We start from the raw sequence: 15607 nt of genomic DNA on the forward strand, positions 1-15607 counted from the left end.
ATGTGAAATCCATAGATTAAGACCTCATGAATTCATTTCAATTGACTGATTTCCTTATATGAACTCTAACTCAGTAATATTGTTAATTGTTGAATGTTGCGTTTATATTTTTGTTCAGTTTACATTCAAACAACCTGACAAGTACATTTTTTATAAAAACATTTATTAAAAAACACTTCTAAATAATTTAGAACAAAAACAGTAGGAAAGAACACTCAGAACAGACCTTCAAAACTAGACTTGGGTTTTCTGGGCTTTGGTTGCTTTGCCATCCCAATACCGTACCACAAACAGGTATAGGAAATATAAATAGTGTAAAACGTGTAAAACTAACATATTACGAACAGTGTGTCCAAAAACAAGTCCTGAGGTCTTGTGGTAAGAAATACAATACTTTCCAGATGGCTAGCAAGAAACACTATGCATGCATCCCAAATGGCAGCCTATTCCCTGTATTGCACTACTTTGACCAGGGCCCATAGGGCCGTATTGTTTTAGGGTTAAGTGAGATGGATTGTGTGTGTGTGTATATTTAGGTATCAACAGTATTCATTACCTGGGTCAAGGGAGGGACTACCTGAACTTGTCCAATAAGAAAAATAAACACTTTCATTTTCCAAAACATTTTCACTAATGAATATGACCCTGAATTTGTCCAATAAGAAACGCTTGTTTTCATTTTCCAAAACATTTCCACTAATGAATATGACCCTGAACTTGTCCAATAAGAAACGCTCGTTTTCGTTCTCCTGTGCAAAACGTTTTGCTACACTGTGCCAAAATGAACACGACCCAGTTCCAGTCCAGTCTAGCCCGATAAGTAGACCATCTTCACCGAGATCTGCGGGACTGGGTGGTCTTGGGGACCCTTTGAGGGTTGGGTCGAAAAGACCCACGTGTCTGCTTCACGACGTTCCCCTCTACCCCAGCCAGAGGGCCCTTCTGGCAGGCAACAACCACAGCTCCAGTCCCCCTCTGCCCCTCTGCCGCTTTCCTCCTGATGGGAGAAGAAGAGAGGGGAACAATAGGTTGATGAGTGAGACAGTAGGACTCTTTTACTAGTATCATACTATCACTATGCTGGGCAGTAGTCACTGCCTGGGCTGTACTAGCTTGGGTAGAAGTATGGCTCTTCTATAACCAAACATTTTATTAACACAACTCTAACCTTGTACTGATAACCCTGAACTCAGAACATACAAGTCATACACTTGCTGTCTTGCTCTGACAATGTCTGTTTTATATACAATAACTATCTAGTCTAGTGACACATCTTCTATTACAGGACTCACATCATGACTCCTCTCTTCCTCTCCAAGGCCTTCTGTGTAGCAGCTGACAGAGAACTCTTCCCCTTGGTCGACCCCGTTTCCCCAGTCTGTGGACCCAAACACACAGTTTGATACACAAACACTCCTGAAATGTGTGTATGCTGATGTATATTTGTTCTACATTTAATCCTAATCTTTCTATCCAGACCCCAAAGCATCTCATGTTGGAGGCTTTATTGTGCACAAGGAAGTAACTAATTGCACCCCAAAATATCTCAAACGTCATCATGATACCTAAATGCTATTTGTTGGATTTATTCTGCTGATCTGTGTACTTCTGTATGTATGTATATGTATATATATATATATATATATATATTGTAACACATGTTTTGATTACCACTATGCATGATTGTAGTTTTAACGTAGAGGTACTTGGGGATTTTGGCTATGAGTTCCTTTATCTACTTCCCCAGAGTCCGATGAGGTCATGTCTCTGTGTGCAGTTTGAAAGATGTTGCTAACTAATGCTACAGCAATTTCTAACTAGCATTAGCATAATGACTGGAAGTCTATGGTATCTGCTAGCAAAACCACCTCTCTTCCTTCCTAATTGACACAGAGACATAAAAATGGTATCCACAAGTTCACTTGCATAAAAAAAACAATGTATTTGGCACAGGTCTTGATGCTCGGATGGTTTAACTACTAAAACGAGTTAGCCAGACGGCCAAAAATAAAAACTACATAAAAACTAATGCTCTTGAAATGTTTGTCAGCGCTCCCCCGGTGGTTACCTTGTGTTTCATCTCCCTGTCCCTGGCCAGCTGTCTGTTCCCCCCCCCCGGTGGTTACCTTGTGTTTCATCTCAGCTGTCTGTTCCCCCCCCCCCGGTGGTTACCTGGCGTCTCATCTCCCTGTCCCTGGCCAGCTGTCTGTCCCGTCCCCCCCCCCCCCCCGGTGGTTACCTGGTGTCTCATCTCCCTGTCCCTGGCCAGCTGTCTGTTCCCCCCCCCCGGTGGTTACCTTGTGTTTCATCTCAGCTGTCTGTTCCCCCCCCCCGGTGGTTACCTGGCGTCTCATCTCCCTGTCCCTGGCCAGCCGTCTGCCCCCCCCCCCCCCCCCCCCCCCAGTGGTTACCTTGCGTCTCATCTCCCTGTCCCTGGCCAGCTGTCTGTTCCCCCCCCCCCCCCCCCCCCGGTGGTTACCTGGCGTCTCATCTCCCTGTCCCTGGCAGCTGTCTGTACCCCCCCCCCCCCCCCGGTGGTTACCTGGCGTCTCATCTCCCTGTCCCTGGCCAGCTGTCTGTTCACCCCCCCGGTGGTTACCTGGCGTCTCATCTCCCTGTCCCTGGCCAGCTGTCTGTACCCCCCCCCCCCCCCCCCCCGGTGGTTACCTTGCGTCCCATCTCCCTGTCCCTGGCAGCTGTCTGTACCCCCCCCCCCCCCCCCCCGGTGGTTACCTGGCGTCTCATCTCCCTGTCCCTGGCCAGCTGTCTGTTCACCCCCCCGGTGGTTACCTGGCGTCTCATCTCCCTGTCCCTGGCCAGCTGTCTGTACCCCCCCCCCCCCCCCCCCCGGTGGTTACCTGGCGTCTCATCGCCCTGTCCCTGGCCGGCTGTCTGTTCCCCCCCCCCCGGTGGTTACCTGGCGTCTCATCTCCCTGTCCCTGGCCAGCTGTCTGTTCACCCCCCCGGTGGTTACCTGGCGTCTCATCTCCCTGTCCCTGGCCAGCTGTCTGTACCCCCCCCCCCCCCCCCCCGGTGGTTACCTGGCGTCTCATCTCCCTGTCCCTGGCCAGCTGTCTGTTCACCCCCCCGGTGGTTACCTGGCGTCTCATCTCCCTGTCCCTGGCCAGCTGTCTGTACCCCCCCCCCCCCCCCCCGGTGGTTACCTGGCGTCTCATCGCCCTGTCCCTGGCCGGCTGTCTGTTCCCCCCCCCCCGGTGGTTACCTGGCGTCTCATCTCCCTGTCCCTGGCCAGCTGTCTGTTCACCCCCCCGGTGGTTACCTGGCGTCTCATCTCCCTGTCCCTGGCCAGCTGTCTGTACCCCCCCCCCCCCCCCCCCGGTGGTTACCTGGCGTCTCATCTCCCTGTCCCTGGCCAGCTGTCTGTTCACCCCCCCGGTGGTTACCTGGCGTCTCATCGCCCTGTCCCTGGCCAGCTGTCTGTTCACCCCCCCGGTGGTTACCTGGCGTCTCATCTCCCTGTCCCTGGCCAGCTGTCTGTACCCCCCCCCCCCCCCCCCGGTGGTTACCTGGCGTCTCATCGCCCTGTCCCTGGCCGGCTGTCTGTTCCCCCCCCCCCGGTGGTTACCTGGCGTCTCATCTCCCTGTCCCTGGCCAGCTGTCTGTCCCCCCCCCGGTGGTTACCTGGCGTCTCATCGCCCTGTCCCTGGCCGGCTGTCTGTTCCCCCCCCCCCGGTGGTTACCTGGCGTCTCATCTCCCTGTCCCTGGCCAGCTGTCTGTCCCCCCCCCGGTGGTTACCTGGCGTCTCATCTCCCTGTCCCTGGCCAGCTGTCTGTTCCCCCCCCCCCCCCCCCGGTTGTTACCTGGCGTCTCATCTCCCTGTCCCTGGCCAGCTGTCTGTTCCCCCCCCCCCCGGTGGTTACCTGGCGTCTCATCTCCCTGTCCCTGGCCAGCTGTCTGTCCCAGCTGATGATCTGCATCCTGTCTCCTGCTGACAGACAGAAGACGTCCTGGAACTCATAACGTGCCGATCGGAGCTGGAACAAGACACCACTCCTGAGAATTAGTCTGTCTGTGTGTGTAGAGACTGTGTTGTGCGCGCCAGAGTGTGTGTGTGTGTGTGTATAGAGACTGTGTTGTGTGCGCCAGAGTGTGTGTGTGTTAGTTACCTGCAGTGTGACTCTCTCCTGCAGCACCAGGTCTTGCCTGCTGTCTCTCCCAGGGCTCTGGGGCTGGAAGGACTGCAGGAACTGCTCCGTGTCCTGAGGGAGGGGGGACACACGCGCGCACACACAGTCATACACACACAGCGAAAATAAATGATTAAACACACATCCGTAAATCACATCTTCCATAAATCCCATGATGGGCTGTGTGTTTCTGAGACTGTGTGTGTCACCTTGATGGTACATAGCAGCTGTCCCACTCTCTCTGTGCGTAGGAGCCTCCTGGTTAGGTATCCCTTCACTGCTGCTGCCACCAGGGGGCCAAAACACACAGACAGACACCTGGGAGACTGAGGAGAGAGGAGGGAGAGATGAGGGGGGTGGGGAGAGACGAGGGGGGAGAGACGAGGGGGGAGAGACGAGGGGGGGAGAGACGAGGGGGGGAGAGACGAGGGGGGGAGAGACGAGGGGGGTGGGGAGAGAGGAGGGAGAAATACCAATTCCGTCAATGACAACCAATTAATTTCCCACCAAGATTCTCAAGGTCCTTTCAACTGGTGGCCAACTGTAGCTGTAGACATGCACGTACACACATACGAACGCACACACAGACACACTCACCTGCACACAGACACAGACACACACACACCTGCACTCTGACTTGAATCATCCTCCAACTAACCGTTGTGCTTCTCACTTGTTGATTATAAACTGATGATCCAAATATACAAAGTCAGTCAGGTGTGAATTGAATTTACCCGTGAGGGGGAGTCTGGGTCTGAAAGGAGGGATCTTGGTGGGGGGGAGTCTGGGTCTGAAAGGAGGGATCCTGGTAAAGGGGAGAACAGAGGGATGGACAGGGGGATGGAAGAGAGGGGGAGGAGGGAGGTCGTGTTGTCCCCTAGACGTGCGCTGGATGTGGGGCAGGACACAGGGAAGGACAAACTCTGGAGTAGCTGGTAACGTACAGCCAGCATCTGACAGACAGGAGAGAGGAATGAGAGAGACAGAGAGGAATGAGAGAGAGAGAGAGAGAGAGAGAGAGAGGAATGAGAGAGAGAGGGAGAGAGAGAGAGAGAAGAATGAGAGAGAGAGGAGAGAGATAGAGAGGAATGAGAGAGAGAGAGGAATGAGAGAGAGAGAGGAATGAGAGAGAGAGAGGAATAAGAGAGAGAGAGAGAGAGAGAGAGAGGAATGAGAGAGAGAGGAATGAGAGAACGAGAGAAAAATAAAGAGAGAGAGGAATGAGAGAAGAATGAGAGAAAAAGTAAGAGTAAAAAAGAGAGAGAAAGAGAGGACCATTAGTGCTCAGAGCGACTATCTGGCACTTAACCAGCACCCCTCATGAATTAAACTAATGATCATCTCCTTTTCTGTGTCATATCCCCCCTCTGCCTCCTTCCTTCCATCCCAGCTACCCTACATCTCTGTCTCCCTCCATCTCTCTATCCACGACCCAGCTACCCTCCTGTTACAGGCAACACATCATCAATGATGGAGGGAGGGGAGAAGACAAAGGTTTTATTATTAAACAGCTTTATGTTAATGATGGTGTTAGAGCTACACAGACACACACAGACGGAAGGTAACCTGCCTAAATGATTTCACCCCGTAGCACTCACATCGGTAGCCATGAAGTGCTTTGAAAGGCTGGTCATGGCTCACATCAACAGCATCCTCCCGGATACCCTAGACCCACTCCAATTCACATACTGCCCCAACAGATCCACAGATGATGCAATCACACTCCACAATGTTTCTCACCTGGACAAAAGGAACACCTATGTGAGAATGATGTTCATTGACTACATCTCAGCGTTCAACACCATAGTGCCCACACAGCTCATCACTAAGCTAAGGACCCTGGAACTAAACACCTCCATCTGCAACTGGATCCTGGACTTCCTGAATGGCTGCGCCCAGGTGGTAAGGGTAGGTAGCAACACATCTGCCACGCTGATCCTCAACACTCGAGCCCCTCAGGGGTATTTGCATAGTCACCTCCCGTACTCCTTGTTCACCCACGACTGCGTGGCCAGGTACGACTCCAACACCATCATTAAGTTTGCAGACGACACAACAGTGGTAGGCCTGATCACCGACAATGACGAGACGGCCTATAGGGAGGAGGTCAGAGACCTGGCAGTGTGGTGCCAGAATAACAACCTCTCCCTCAATGTGATCAAGACAAAGGAGCTGATCGTGGACTATAGGAAAAGGAGGACCAAAGATGCCCCCATTAACATCAACGGGGCTGTAGTGGAGCGGGTCGAGAGTTTCAAGTTCCTTGGTGTCCACATCACCAACAAACTAACATGGTCCAAACATACCAAGACAGTTGTGAAGAGGGTACGACAAAACCTTTTCCCCTTCAGGAGACTGAAAAGATTTGGCATGGGTCCCCAGATCCTCAAAAAGTTCTACAGTTGCACCATCGAGAGCATCCTGACTGGTTGCTTCACCGCCTGGTATGGCAACTGCTCGGCATCTGACCGTAAGGCACTACAGAGGGTAGTGTGTACGACCAAGTACATTTTTGGGGCCAAGCTTCCTGCCATCCAGGACCTATATAGTAGGTGGTGTCAGAGGAAGGCCCAAAAAATGGTCAAAGACTCCAGTCATCCTAGTCATAGACTGTTTTATCTGCTACCGCACGGCAAGCAGTACCAGAGAGCAAAGTCTAGATCCAAAAGGCTCCTTAACAGATTCTACCCCCAAGCCATAAGACTGCTGAACAATTAATCAAATGGCCACCGGACTATTTACGTTGACCCCCCCCACCTTTGTTTTTACACTGCTGCTACTCGCTGTATATTATCTATGCATAGACACTTTACCCCCACCTACATGTACAAATGACCTTCACTAACCTGTACCCCCGCATACTGACTCAGTACCGGTGTCCCCTGTATATAGCCTCATTATTGTTGTCATTTTCTTATGTTACTTTCATTTATTTTTTTACTTTAGTTTATTTAGTAAATATTTTCTATTTCTTGAACTGCATTGTTGGATAAGGGCTTGTCAGTAAGCATTTCACTGTGAGGTCTATACCTGTTGTATTCGGCGCATAAAATGTCATTTGAAATACAAGGAATGGATGCCAGCTAACATGTTGGTTGTCCTTGGGTTTAACACACACACACACACACACACACACACACACACACACACACACACACACACACACACACACACACACACACACACACACAGTGAGGTAACCAACCTCAGCCACTCTTCCTCTTAGGGCTCCAATGAAACATTTATAGTAGAATCTCTCCCTGGTCCTTAAAACTGGAGGAGAGTTTCAAGGGCTCTTATAAATGGGCATATGTCTGCAGTCTGCACAAGCTGCGTGTGTGTGTGTGTGTGAGAGGATGTAATTAAGCTGAAATACCTGTCTCTCTTTTGAGGAACATTAAGGTTGATGTAACAGCACAAGCTGGGCGAGAATCAGAGAGAGGGAGGGAGAGAGAGGAATTGAGAGAGAGGGAGAGGGAGGAATTGAGAGAGAGGGAGAGAGAGGAATTGAGAGAGAGGGAGAGAGAGGAATTGAGAGAGAGGGAGAGAGAGGAATTGAGAGAGAGGGAGAGGGAGGAATTGAGAGAGAGGGAGAGGGAGGAATTGAGAGAGAGGGAGAGGGAGGAATTGAGAGAGAGGGAGGGAGAGGAATTGAGAGAGAGGGAGGGAGAGGAATTGAGAGGGAGGGAGAGGAATTGAGAGAGAGGGAGAGGGAGGAATTGAGAGAGAGGGAGGGAGAGGAATTGAGAGAGAGGGAGAGGGAGGAATTGAGAGAGAGGGAGGGAGGAATTGAGAGAGAGGGAGGGAGGAATTGAGAGAGAGGGAGGGAGGAATTGAGAGAGAGGGAGGGAGAGGGAGGAATTGAGAGAGAGGGAGGGAGAGGGAGGAATTGAGAGAGAGGGAGGGAGAGGGAGGAAGAGGGAGGAATTGAGAGAGAGGGAGGGAGAGGGAGGAATTGAGAGAGAGGGAGGGAGAGGGAGGAATTGAGAGAGAGGGAGGGAGGGGGAGGAATTGAGAGAGAGGGAGGGGGAGGAATTGAGAGAGAGGGAGGGAGGAATTGAGAGAGAGGGAGAGGGAGGAATTGAGAGAGAGGGAGGGAGGAATTGAGAGAGAGGGAGGGAGGAATTGAGAGAGAGGGAGGGAGGAATTGAGAGAGAGGGAGGGAGGAATTGAGAGAGAGGGAGGGAGGAATTGAGAGAGAGGGAGGGAGGAATTGAGAGAGAGGGAGGGAGGAATTGAGAGAGAGGGAGGGAGGAATTGAGAGAGAGGGAGGGAGAGGGAGGAATTGAGAGAGAGGGAGGGAGAGGGAGGAATTGAGAGAGAGGGAGGGAGAGGGAGGAATTGAGAGAGAGGGAGGGAGAGGGAGGAATTGAGAGAGAGGGAGGGAGAGGGAGGAATTGAGAGAGAGGGAGGGAGAGGGAGGAATTGAGAGAGAGAAGCAGGCAGGGAGGGATACAGGTGCCAGCTAGATGGGTTTATAGGTGACCTTGGTTAGATGTCACAGTTATTGGAGTTGCTAGTGTAGTGGTCATATTGCGGTCCAGCGCTCTCTCTCCCTCTCCCTCTCCCTCCTTCTCTCTCACCTGCAGTAGTTGTTGCTGTTCATCAATTGTTTAGAGGTCAGGGTTGGGGTCAATTCCCTTTTAATGCTTGTCAATTCAGGAAGTACACAGAAATTCCAATGACTAATTCTCTTCAAAGCTTTTCAATGAGGAGATGTGGAATTGGAATTTGGTTTACTTTCTGATTTGACTGGAAGTGAAACTGGATTGAGCCCAAACCTGTAAGAGGTTGTATTGTAGTAATACTGTGGTCATACTGAGGTGGTGGTCAGCGGTCTCTCTCACCTGCAGTAGTTGTTGCTGCTGTCTCCTCTGCTCCTCCTTCAGGGCTCTGACCTGGGCTGCATGGGTCTGCTTCAGCTGGAGCTGCTGGTTCTCCTGACTGGAACAGGATCCCACCTGCTGGTTCTCCTGACTGTGTGACCGCACCGCAGCTAGGAGGGAGACGGGTAACAGTCAGACAGGAAGGGCTAGCTAGGGCTCTGATGTGATTTACAGACTCTTATTCAGGGATATTATGGATTGACAAACGTTTGTTCTGCACTTGTTGCCTTTATAATGAATGAATAAACAGCATAAAATGCTTATTTGAGTTTGGAGCCACTGAATGTTATATAATGTATTGAGAAAATATTGAATGAAGTTTGAGATGACCATCCAGGAAGACATCCTAATCTAAATCCACTGTGGACATTGGCTGGCCTTACCTTTAGGAGTACTGGAGTGAGGCCTGTCCATCACCTCTCTTCGTCCTCGTCCCCTGTTCCCCTCTGTCGTGTGCATGACCAGTCTACGTTTGGCCCTTGACGCCCCTCCCTGACCACCACCTCCGTTCTCAGGGGTCAGCTGCTTCCCCGCGGGGTCATGACCTTTCAACGACCCCTCTGACCCTGACCCTCCCTGGAGCCAGAGCCCTGAGGGCGTGTCCACGTCATACGATTGGTTGATGGATTGGAAGTGGGCAGGGTCCTCCAGATAACTCTTCCACTCCATTGGCTGGTGCTGGTTGTCACTGGCGTCTGAGAGGACGGAGAAAGGTGTTTTGTGTGATGCCGGAATCTTGACGACGTCATTCCGAACCTTGATGACTTCCGACGGAACCTTGATGACATCATATGGAACCTTCCGGAACACGTCAGGAACTCTCCTCTTCTGAGTGAGGGAGGTGACGAGGCCCGCTGCAAGAGGCTGCTGCTGGCGACCATCTTGTCTTTTGTAACCCGTTGTAACAGTGATCTCCACCTCCTTGACCAATGGAGGTACGCTGTCACACCACTGGACTCTACAGGGGACCACCGCCATCTTATCAGCTGACCTCTGACCTCCATCCCCTCTTCCTTTCTCACTGTCAGTAAGGTTACTCTCTGCCTGACTCTCAGGTGTATGGTAGTCCATGTATTTATGTGGCGGGTCCATGGTAAGGTTACTACTATTATCAGTCTGGCTGTTGTTGTGTGTCTGGTTCCCTGTTCTCTGTAAGGCCTGGCTGTCAGGTGTGTGGTCGTCCATGTATTTGTGTTGTTGGTCTATATTATCCGTCTGGCTGTTGTTGTGTGTCTGGTGGCTCTCTGGTGTCTCTGTGAGCGTGGACTCCAGGTCTGAGATCAGTATTTTGAGGCTGGACAGGTTGAGCTCCAGCTGAGCTATCTGTTCTGCCTGGTCTGAGCTCCTACGCATAGGTGTTGTACCACCCCCAGCCACTAGGGGCGCTCTGTGCAGATGCCTTTGGTCCCGAGCATCATTCTTTTCCTGCCCAGTCACCGACCCCACCTCGTTGTCTACATTCAAAGGTGTGTTTACCAGGATCTGCCTCTTGGGGGTGCCACGCCCTCCTCCCCCACTGTTTCCTTTACTCTTACAGCGGATAGGGCTCATACTAAACTGGGGGGTAGGGACGGTCTGGAACCTACTACCCCCCAGAGAGGAAGGCCTCGGCAGGGTAGAGCTCTTCTCCCTGACTAGGTAGAATGATTTCTGGGTTATGGAGGCTGAGATAGGATGTGGAAGGTTCTCCATTAGCTTTGACGGTGCTGCTGTGACGTCTGGTGAGAGGTGTAGCTGGATGTCTGGTGAGAGGGGTAGCTGGATGTCTGGTGAGAGGTGTAGCTGGATGTCTGGTGAGAGGTGTAGCTGGATGTCTTCGGCTGCCGAGCCAGCATCAATGTCCACTCCTGGAGGAGATTGGGATTGGGTGTTTCCTTCTCGACCAACCAAATGTGAAGGGCCATTTCCAGCCTCCAATTCCTTCAATATTCTTTCATGACATCCTTTTTCGTTGAGTCCCATTCTTTCCACAATCCTAGAGCTCGCCTTCTCCTCCTCACGTTGAACCCACGCTTCCTTAGGGAATATCTCTAGTGGTGGCGGTCTGGAAAACTGGACTCCCATTCCCAGATGATCCTTTCTCCAATCCCTGTCCCGGGTTTTCCTTCCCTCCGCCACCACTCTCCCTGACTGGAGGAACTCCTCATTCTCTTTGTCTGAGAAACTGATCTCCTCCTCCATCTTCTGGTGTGTCGAGGCCTCCTGGATCCTACAATAAAATACTATTTAAATTGCATATAAAATCACAACAAACTTTACAGTAAAAACATTCAAATGAAGGAGATAAAAAACAGACTGCAAAACAGACTGCAAAAAAAAGGAGATTAATACAAAAAAATATGTCTAAAATAACAGTAAAACCACTGACTAAAAGCCATGCTAAAAAGATGTCTCTAATATGTCTGCCCCTCTTACCTGAACACAACAAACAGAAGTCAATAAAACAGATGAATAAAATAACATCAAAAACTCTCACCTGGTAGGACAAGTAGAGGTCTTGGCCTGGTTCTTCAGCTGACGCTGGCGTCTCCGGTGCTCCTGGGACTTTTTCAGCAGGGTCTGAAGGCTGAGGCGGTACGGCCCTGCCACTGGTTCCGATTCCGGGTCCAAATCTACATCTCCAGTCTGGCTCTTTGGTTCTGGCTGGTTCCTGCCTGGTTTGGGGCGTTCCAAAACTGCCTGGGATTTCTTTAGAAGAGTCTGGAGGCTGAGCCGGTATGGTCCCTCCGGTCGTTCCAGGTCTAAGTCTGAAGCCTGATCTGGTTTGCAGAGGTCCGGTGTCGAGGCCTCAGCCTGAGGACATGTCACTACAATCTTGGGTTCAGGACGGTCTGATAGTGATGAGGCTTGATGCTGGGGGAAAGTGACAATATTAGCAGTGCCACACTTCTTTCCTGGATGACTTGCTATGCGGTCTTCTACAGGAGGTGTGATATCGTTGCTCTGTAGAGGCGACGTCACCAACGCTTCCTCTAAATAGTCTGGTATGACGTCATTACACCAGGACGACGTGACTCTCGCCTCATCTGCAGGGCCACCGGTTATGAGGTCATCGTCAAACGGGGACGACCCCTCGTCCAGATCTTCAGCATCAATGGGAGGATGGCTGATGATATTACATGCCTTGGTTGTGTTTGTATCGGAGGTGTTGTGTAGGAGAACCCCCCCCGTTCCACCTGGTGTCCCCTCCTCCTCAGGCCCTGACATAATGCTCTCCCCAGCCTCAGTCCGACTCAACACACAGGTGGCCTCCACGTTTTCATACGTCACGTACCCCGAAGACTGGTGGCTGATGTCAGCTAGAGGATCCACCGCTGCTTCTCCTGAACCCAGGTCCTCCTCCAGAACACACCTAGCATTGGTGGTCTTATCCTGGTCATACAAGAGTCTCTCCCTGGTCCGGGTCTCTGAAGACTGGTGGCTGATGTCAGCTAGAGGATCCACCGCTGCTTCTCCTGAACCCAGGTCCTCCTCCAGAACACACCCAGCATTGGTGGTCTTATCCTGGTCATACAAGAGTCTCTCCCTGGTCCGGGTCTCTGAAGACTGGTGGCTGATGTCAGCTAGAGGATCCACTGCTGCTTCTCCTGAACCCAGGTCCTCCTCCAGAACACACCCAGCATTGGTGGTCTTATCCTGGTCATACAAGAGTCTCTCCCTGGTCCGGGTCTCTGTTTGTGGAGCAACCTGGTTGGTGTGTGTGGTTGTCTCTCTAGCTAGAGAAGGTGTCATTGGGTCACAGACCAGCTTATCTAGGAAGGTCTCCCTCACAGTGGTGGTGTTATGGAGAGTTGTAAGGTGATTCGTTGTGAAGGCGCCGTAGGCTGTCGACGTCATGGGAGGACCTCGGACGAGGATGCCTGCTTTCCCATCATGCATGACGGTTAAGGTTGGTGGGGAGTACGACCCCGGCAAGCTGTTCTTGGTCTCGGTGACATCATCATTCTGCGACGCTAGAACCTGGCAGACATTGCTGTGGTGTAGGTTGGTGGTTTTGGCTGCCGTTAGTCCTGGTTCACCCTGAAAGAACTCCTCCAGTGTTGGTGCTCGCCTCAGCTAGAATACCAGACAGAAAACAAATTTTAAAAAACATGACCATAACAGGAAAGGTGAGAAATGAAAACAATCATATGACATAAATACATACTTTTCACCTTAAAGGCTAGGCAATACATTAAGTTAGCTGAAGTAGCAGGAGTGTACAATTAAATTATATGGGACCGTTTCCCAGCCTCGGCCTGCACGAAAAAAATATTTCATTAGAGATTCTCCAATAATGTTAATCTGCGTCTGGGAAACCAGCCTTATTTGACTTAAAATCCATGTGGATTTACCTGAACACTGTGTAGAATGTTCTGAACGTAGGACATCCTCGTCTCAGAGGGCTGAGTCTTCCTCCTATCCGTAGTCCTCTTGGCTACCTCTCTGTGTCTCTGCATCTCTTCTCTTTGAACTCCTGTGAGCTGGGAGTGGCAACACAGTCAGACTTGGTCTATGTCCCCCTATTCCCTTTACAGTACACTACTTTTGACCAGGACCCATAGGGCTTACATAGGGAATAGGGTGCCATTTGGGACTCAAATATTTGTCTTGCCATGAGAGGCGGGTCTTAATAATTATAGATATCATAATAATGATAGATATCATAATAATAATGATAGATAACATAATAATAATGATAGATATCTTAATAATGATAGATATCGTTAGTAAGGCCCCAAAAAGAAAGTAATATGCATATACCATATAGTCGCAGCAAAGCCCTTGCTAATAATGATTTTAACAGTAGGTTAAAATATAAGACTATAAATACCTAGCTGGGTGCCAAGTCTTCTCTGCTCTTTCCAACTCCGTATGGAATTGTCGTGCAAAAAGACTGGTTCCCTGGCTAGCATATAACTAGCTCCATCATTCCTCACAGGCAACATAACATGTAACATGTAAGTGGTGATATCCATAGAGTTATACAGCAACAAGAAGCCTTACCAATGGAGGAAGGATGGGTATGCCATGGAAACGGATAGCTGATGATCCGTGGCGAGTACATGGTGATTCCAGTGTCCGGCGTTGGTTCTTGTTGTTGTCGTTGCTATCCTTCCTTTTCAGTTCGTAAAGTCGGCGTTGTATGAACTGTTCATAGTCTTCCATTCTGTAACAAAACTATATGTTTCGTTAATTCGTTTTTAGAGCACTGCATTATTTGATGATCACGAAATAACTAACGTTATTGTTTTTTTTTTAAACTTGTTGTTAGCTAATCTTGCTAGCAGCTAACGTTATCTAGAAAGTTAGCTAACGGTCAACTAATCATTCAACAATAGCGCCAACTTTATCAAACAACACAACGTTAAATTAATAGAATGCAAAGTTTACAGAGTCGAAAAAAATATTGCTTAGTGAATGGCTTTAAAACTATTACATTAAACGAATTTGCAAGAGAGATAATTTGTATGTTTACATTTTACCCGCCTCCTCGAGAGAACAAACTGACAGTTTGGAGAAAACTGTCATGGCGTCTACAATTCACGTCATGGATTAACACACCAGGTGGATTTAGATTCAAGATTGAACACAATAATAACTCCAAGTCCGACTTTAAGTACGTCTATAATGTCATGAGTTAACCTATATATTGTGTATATTAGCGATAATTAGTTGTTTTGTCTTGAGATTACTGTTTTTGAAAGTGCTAGTTGGCAAACATGCGAAATTGCTGAAACTATACTCCGGTTCGTATTTTACAACTCTCCATGTATTTTGACAGACAACTAATCTTCGGTTCATTATTTGCTACTGCCACCTACAGACGTTACTGGCTAATAGGTTGAGTAAACACAATATGGTTCATTTATGCGAACAGTAATACAACAGTAGAAAAACTACATACAGAGATCTTGATGTTTATTGGTAGCACGTCCATTGGACCGCTGATAATGAATTGACGAATCAGCAAAATAAATGAGAGGAGGATGGAGGGAGAGAAAAATGGAGCCGGGGTCAGATACATGTTGTGGATGGATAGTGTTGATAGAACTAGGGCAGACAGAGGATGGCCCCCTTTTCATTATAATAGTGTACAACTTTTGCCAGAGCCCTATGCATCCTGGCGCCCTATTCTCTATACAGTGCACTGCTTTTGACGAGTAGTGCACTAAAAAAAGGGAATAGGGTGCCATTTGGGATGCCAACTTTGAAGTTGAAATAAATATGAACTGACCAGAAGAAACACCTTATCATCAGACATTCATGCAGACTACAATACTGTAATATAAAGCAACAGGATAGACTATAAAATGCACCTAGGACTTGAAAAAGTCTTCAATTTGACTAACTACAAAGACTTATTTCAGGCATCATCATATAGTCACTTTATAGCCTATAGCCTGGTCCCAGATCAGTTTGTGCAGTCTTGCCAACTCCTATGGTCCCTGTCATGGCTGTCTGCTGGCTCATGGCTTATACAGCCCAAAGTGATCTGGACCCAGGCTACATAACTATGGAACAATAGGGAAGATACAGTTTGTCCTCTTCAAATTCTGTTTATTGGTCATATACAAAATAAAGTCAATTGT

The 15607-nt window shown here is 49.4% G+C and overlaps 1 protein-coding gene across 2 annotated transcripts; it reads right to left on the reverse strand.

The window, feature by feature from the left end:
- Nucleotides 1–146: 146 nt before the first annotated feature.
- On the reverse strand, nt 147–14522 carry LOC120018369. Of its 2 annotated transcripts, XM_038961534.1 has the most exons (12): nt 14494–14522; nt 14022–14195; nt 13370–13498; nt 11512–13091; nt 9419–11244; nt 8997–9145; nt 4884–5102; nt 4359–4475; nt 4129–4221; nt 3883–3996; nt 1293–1378; nt 147–997 (listed from the first exon to the last, which is right to left on the reverse strand). In XM_038961534.1, exons 2-12 carry the CDS (start codon nt 14181–14183, stop codon nt 832–834), a joined length of 4641 nt encoding a protein of 1546 aa, XP_038817462.1. In that variant the 5' UTR covers nt 14184–14195; nt 14494–14522; the 3' UTR covers nt 147–831. The 2 variants fall into 2 exon arrangements, with proteins under 2 accessions (XP_038817462.1, XP_038817470.1); XM_038961542.1 differs by lacking the exon at nt 4884–5102.
- Nucleotides 14523–15607: the final 1085 nt, after the last annotated feature.

Source organism: Salvelinus namaycush, chromosome 2 (genome assembly GCF_016432855.1).
Source record: "Salvelinus namaycush isolate Seneca chromosome 2, SaNama_1.0, whole genome shotgun sequence".
Lineage (NCBI taxonomy): Eukaryota > Metazoa > Chordata > Actinopteri > Salmoniformes > Salmonidae > Salvelinus > Salvelinus namaycush.

Excerpts from the sequence above, each read along its gene's own strand:
- LOC120018369 (XM_038961534.1), bottom strand. The coding sequence starts at position 14,183 with ATGGAAGACTATGAACAGTTCATACAACGCCGACTTTACGAACTGAAA. Across the intron at positions 13,092-13,369 it reads ACATTCTACACAGTGTTCAG|CTGAGGCGAGCACCAACACT; the intron begins GTAAATCCACAT and ends CTGGTATTCTAG. Across the intron at positions 4,476-4,883 it reads ACCCAGACTCCCCCTCACGG|TCTCCCAGGTGTCTGTCTGT; the intron begins GTAAATTCAATT and ends CTCTCTCCTCAG.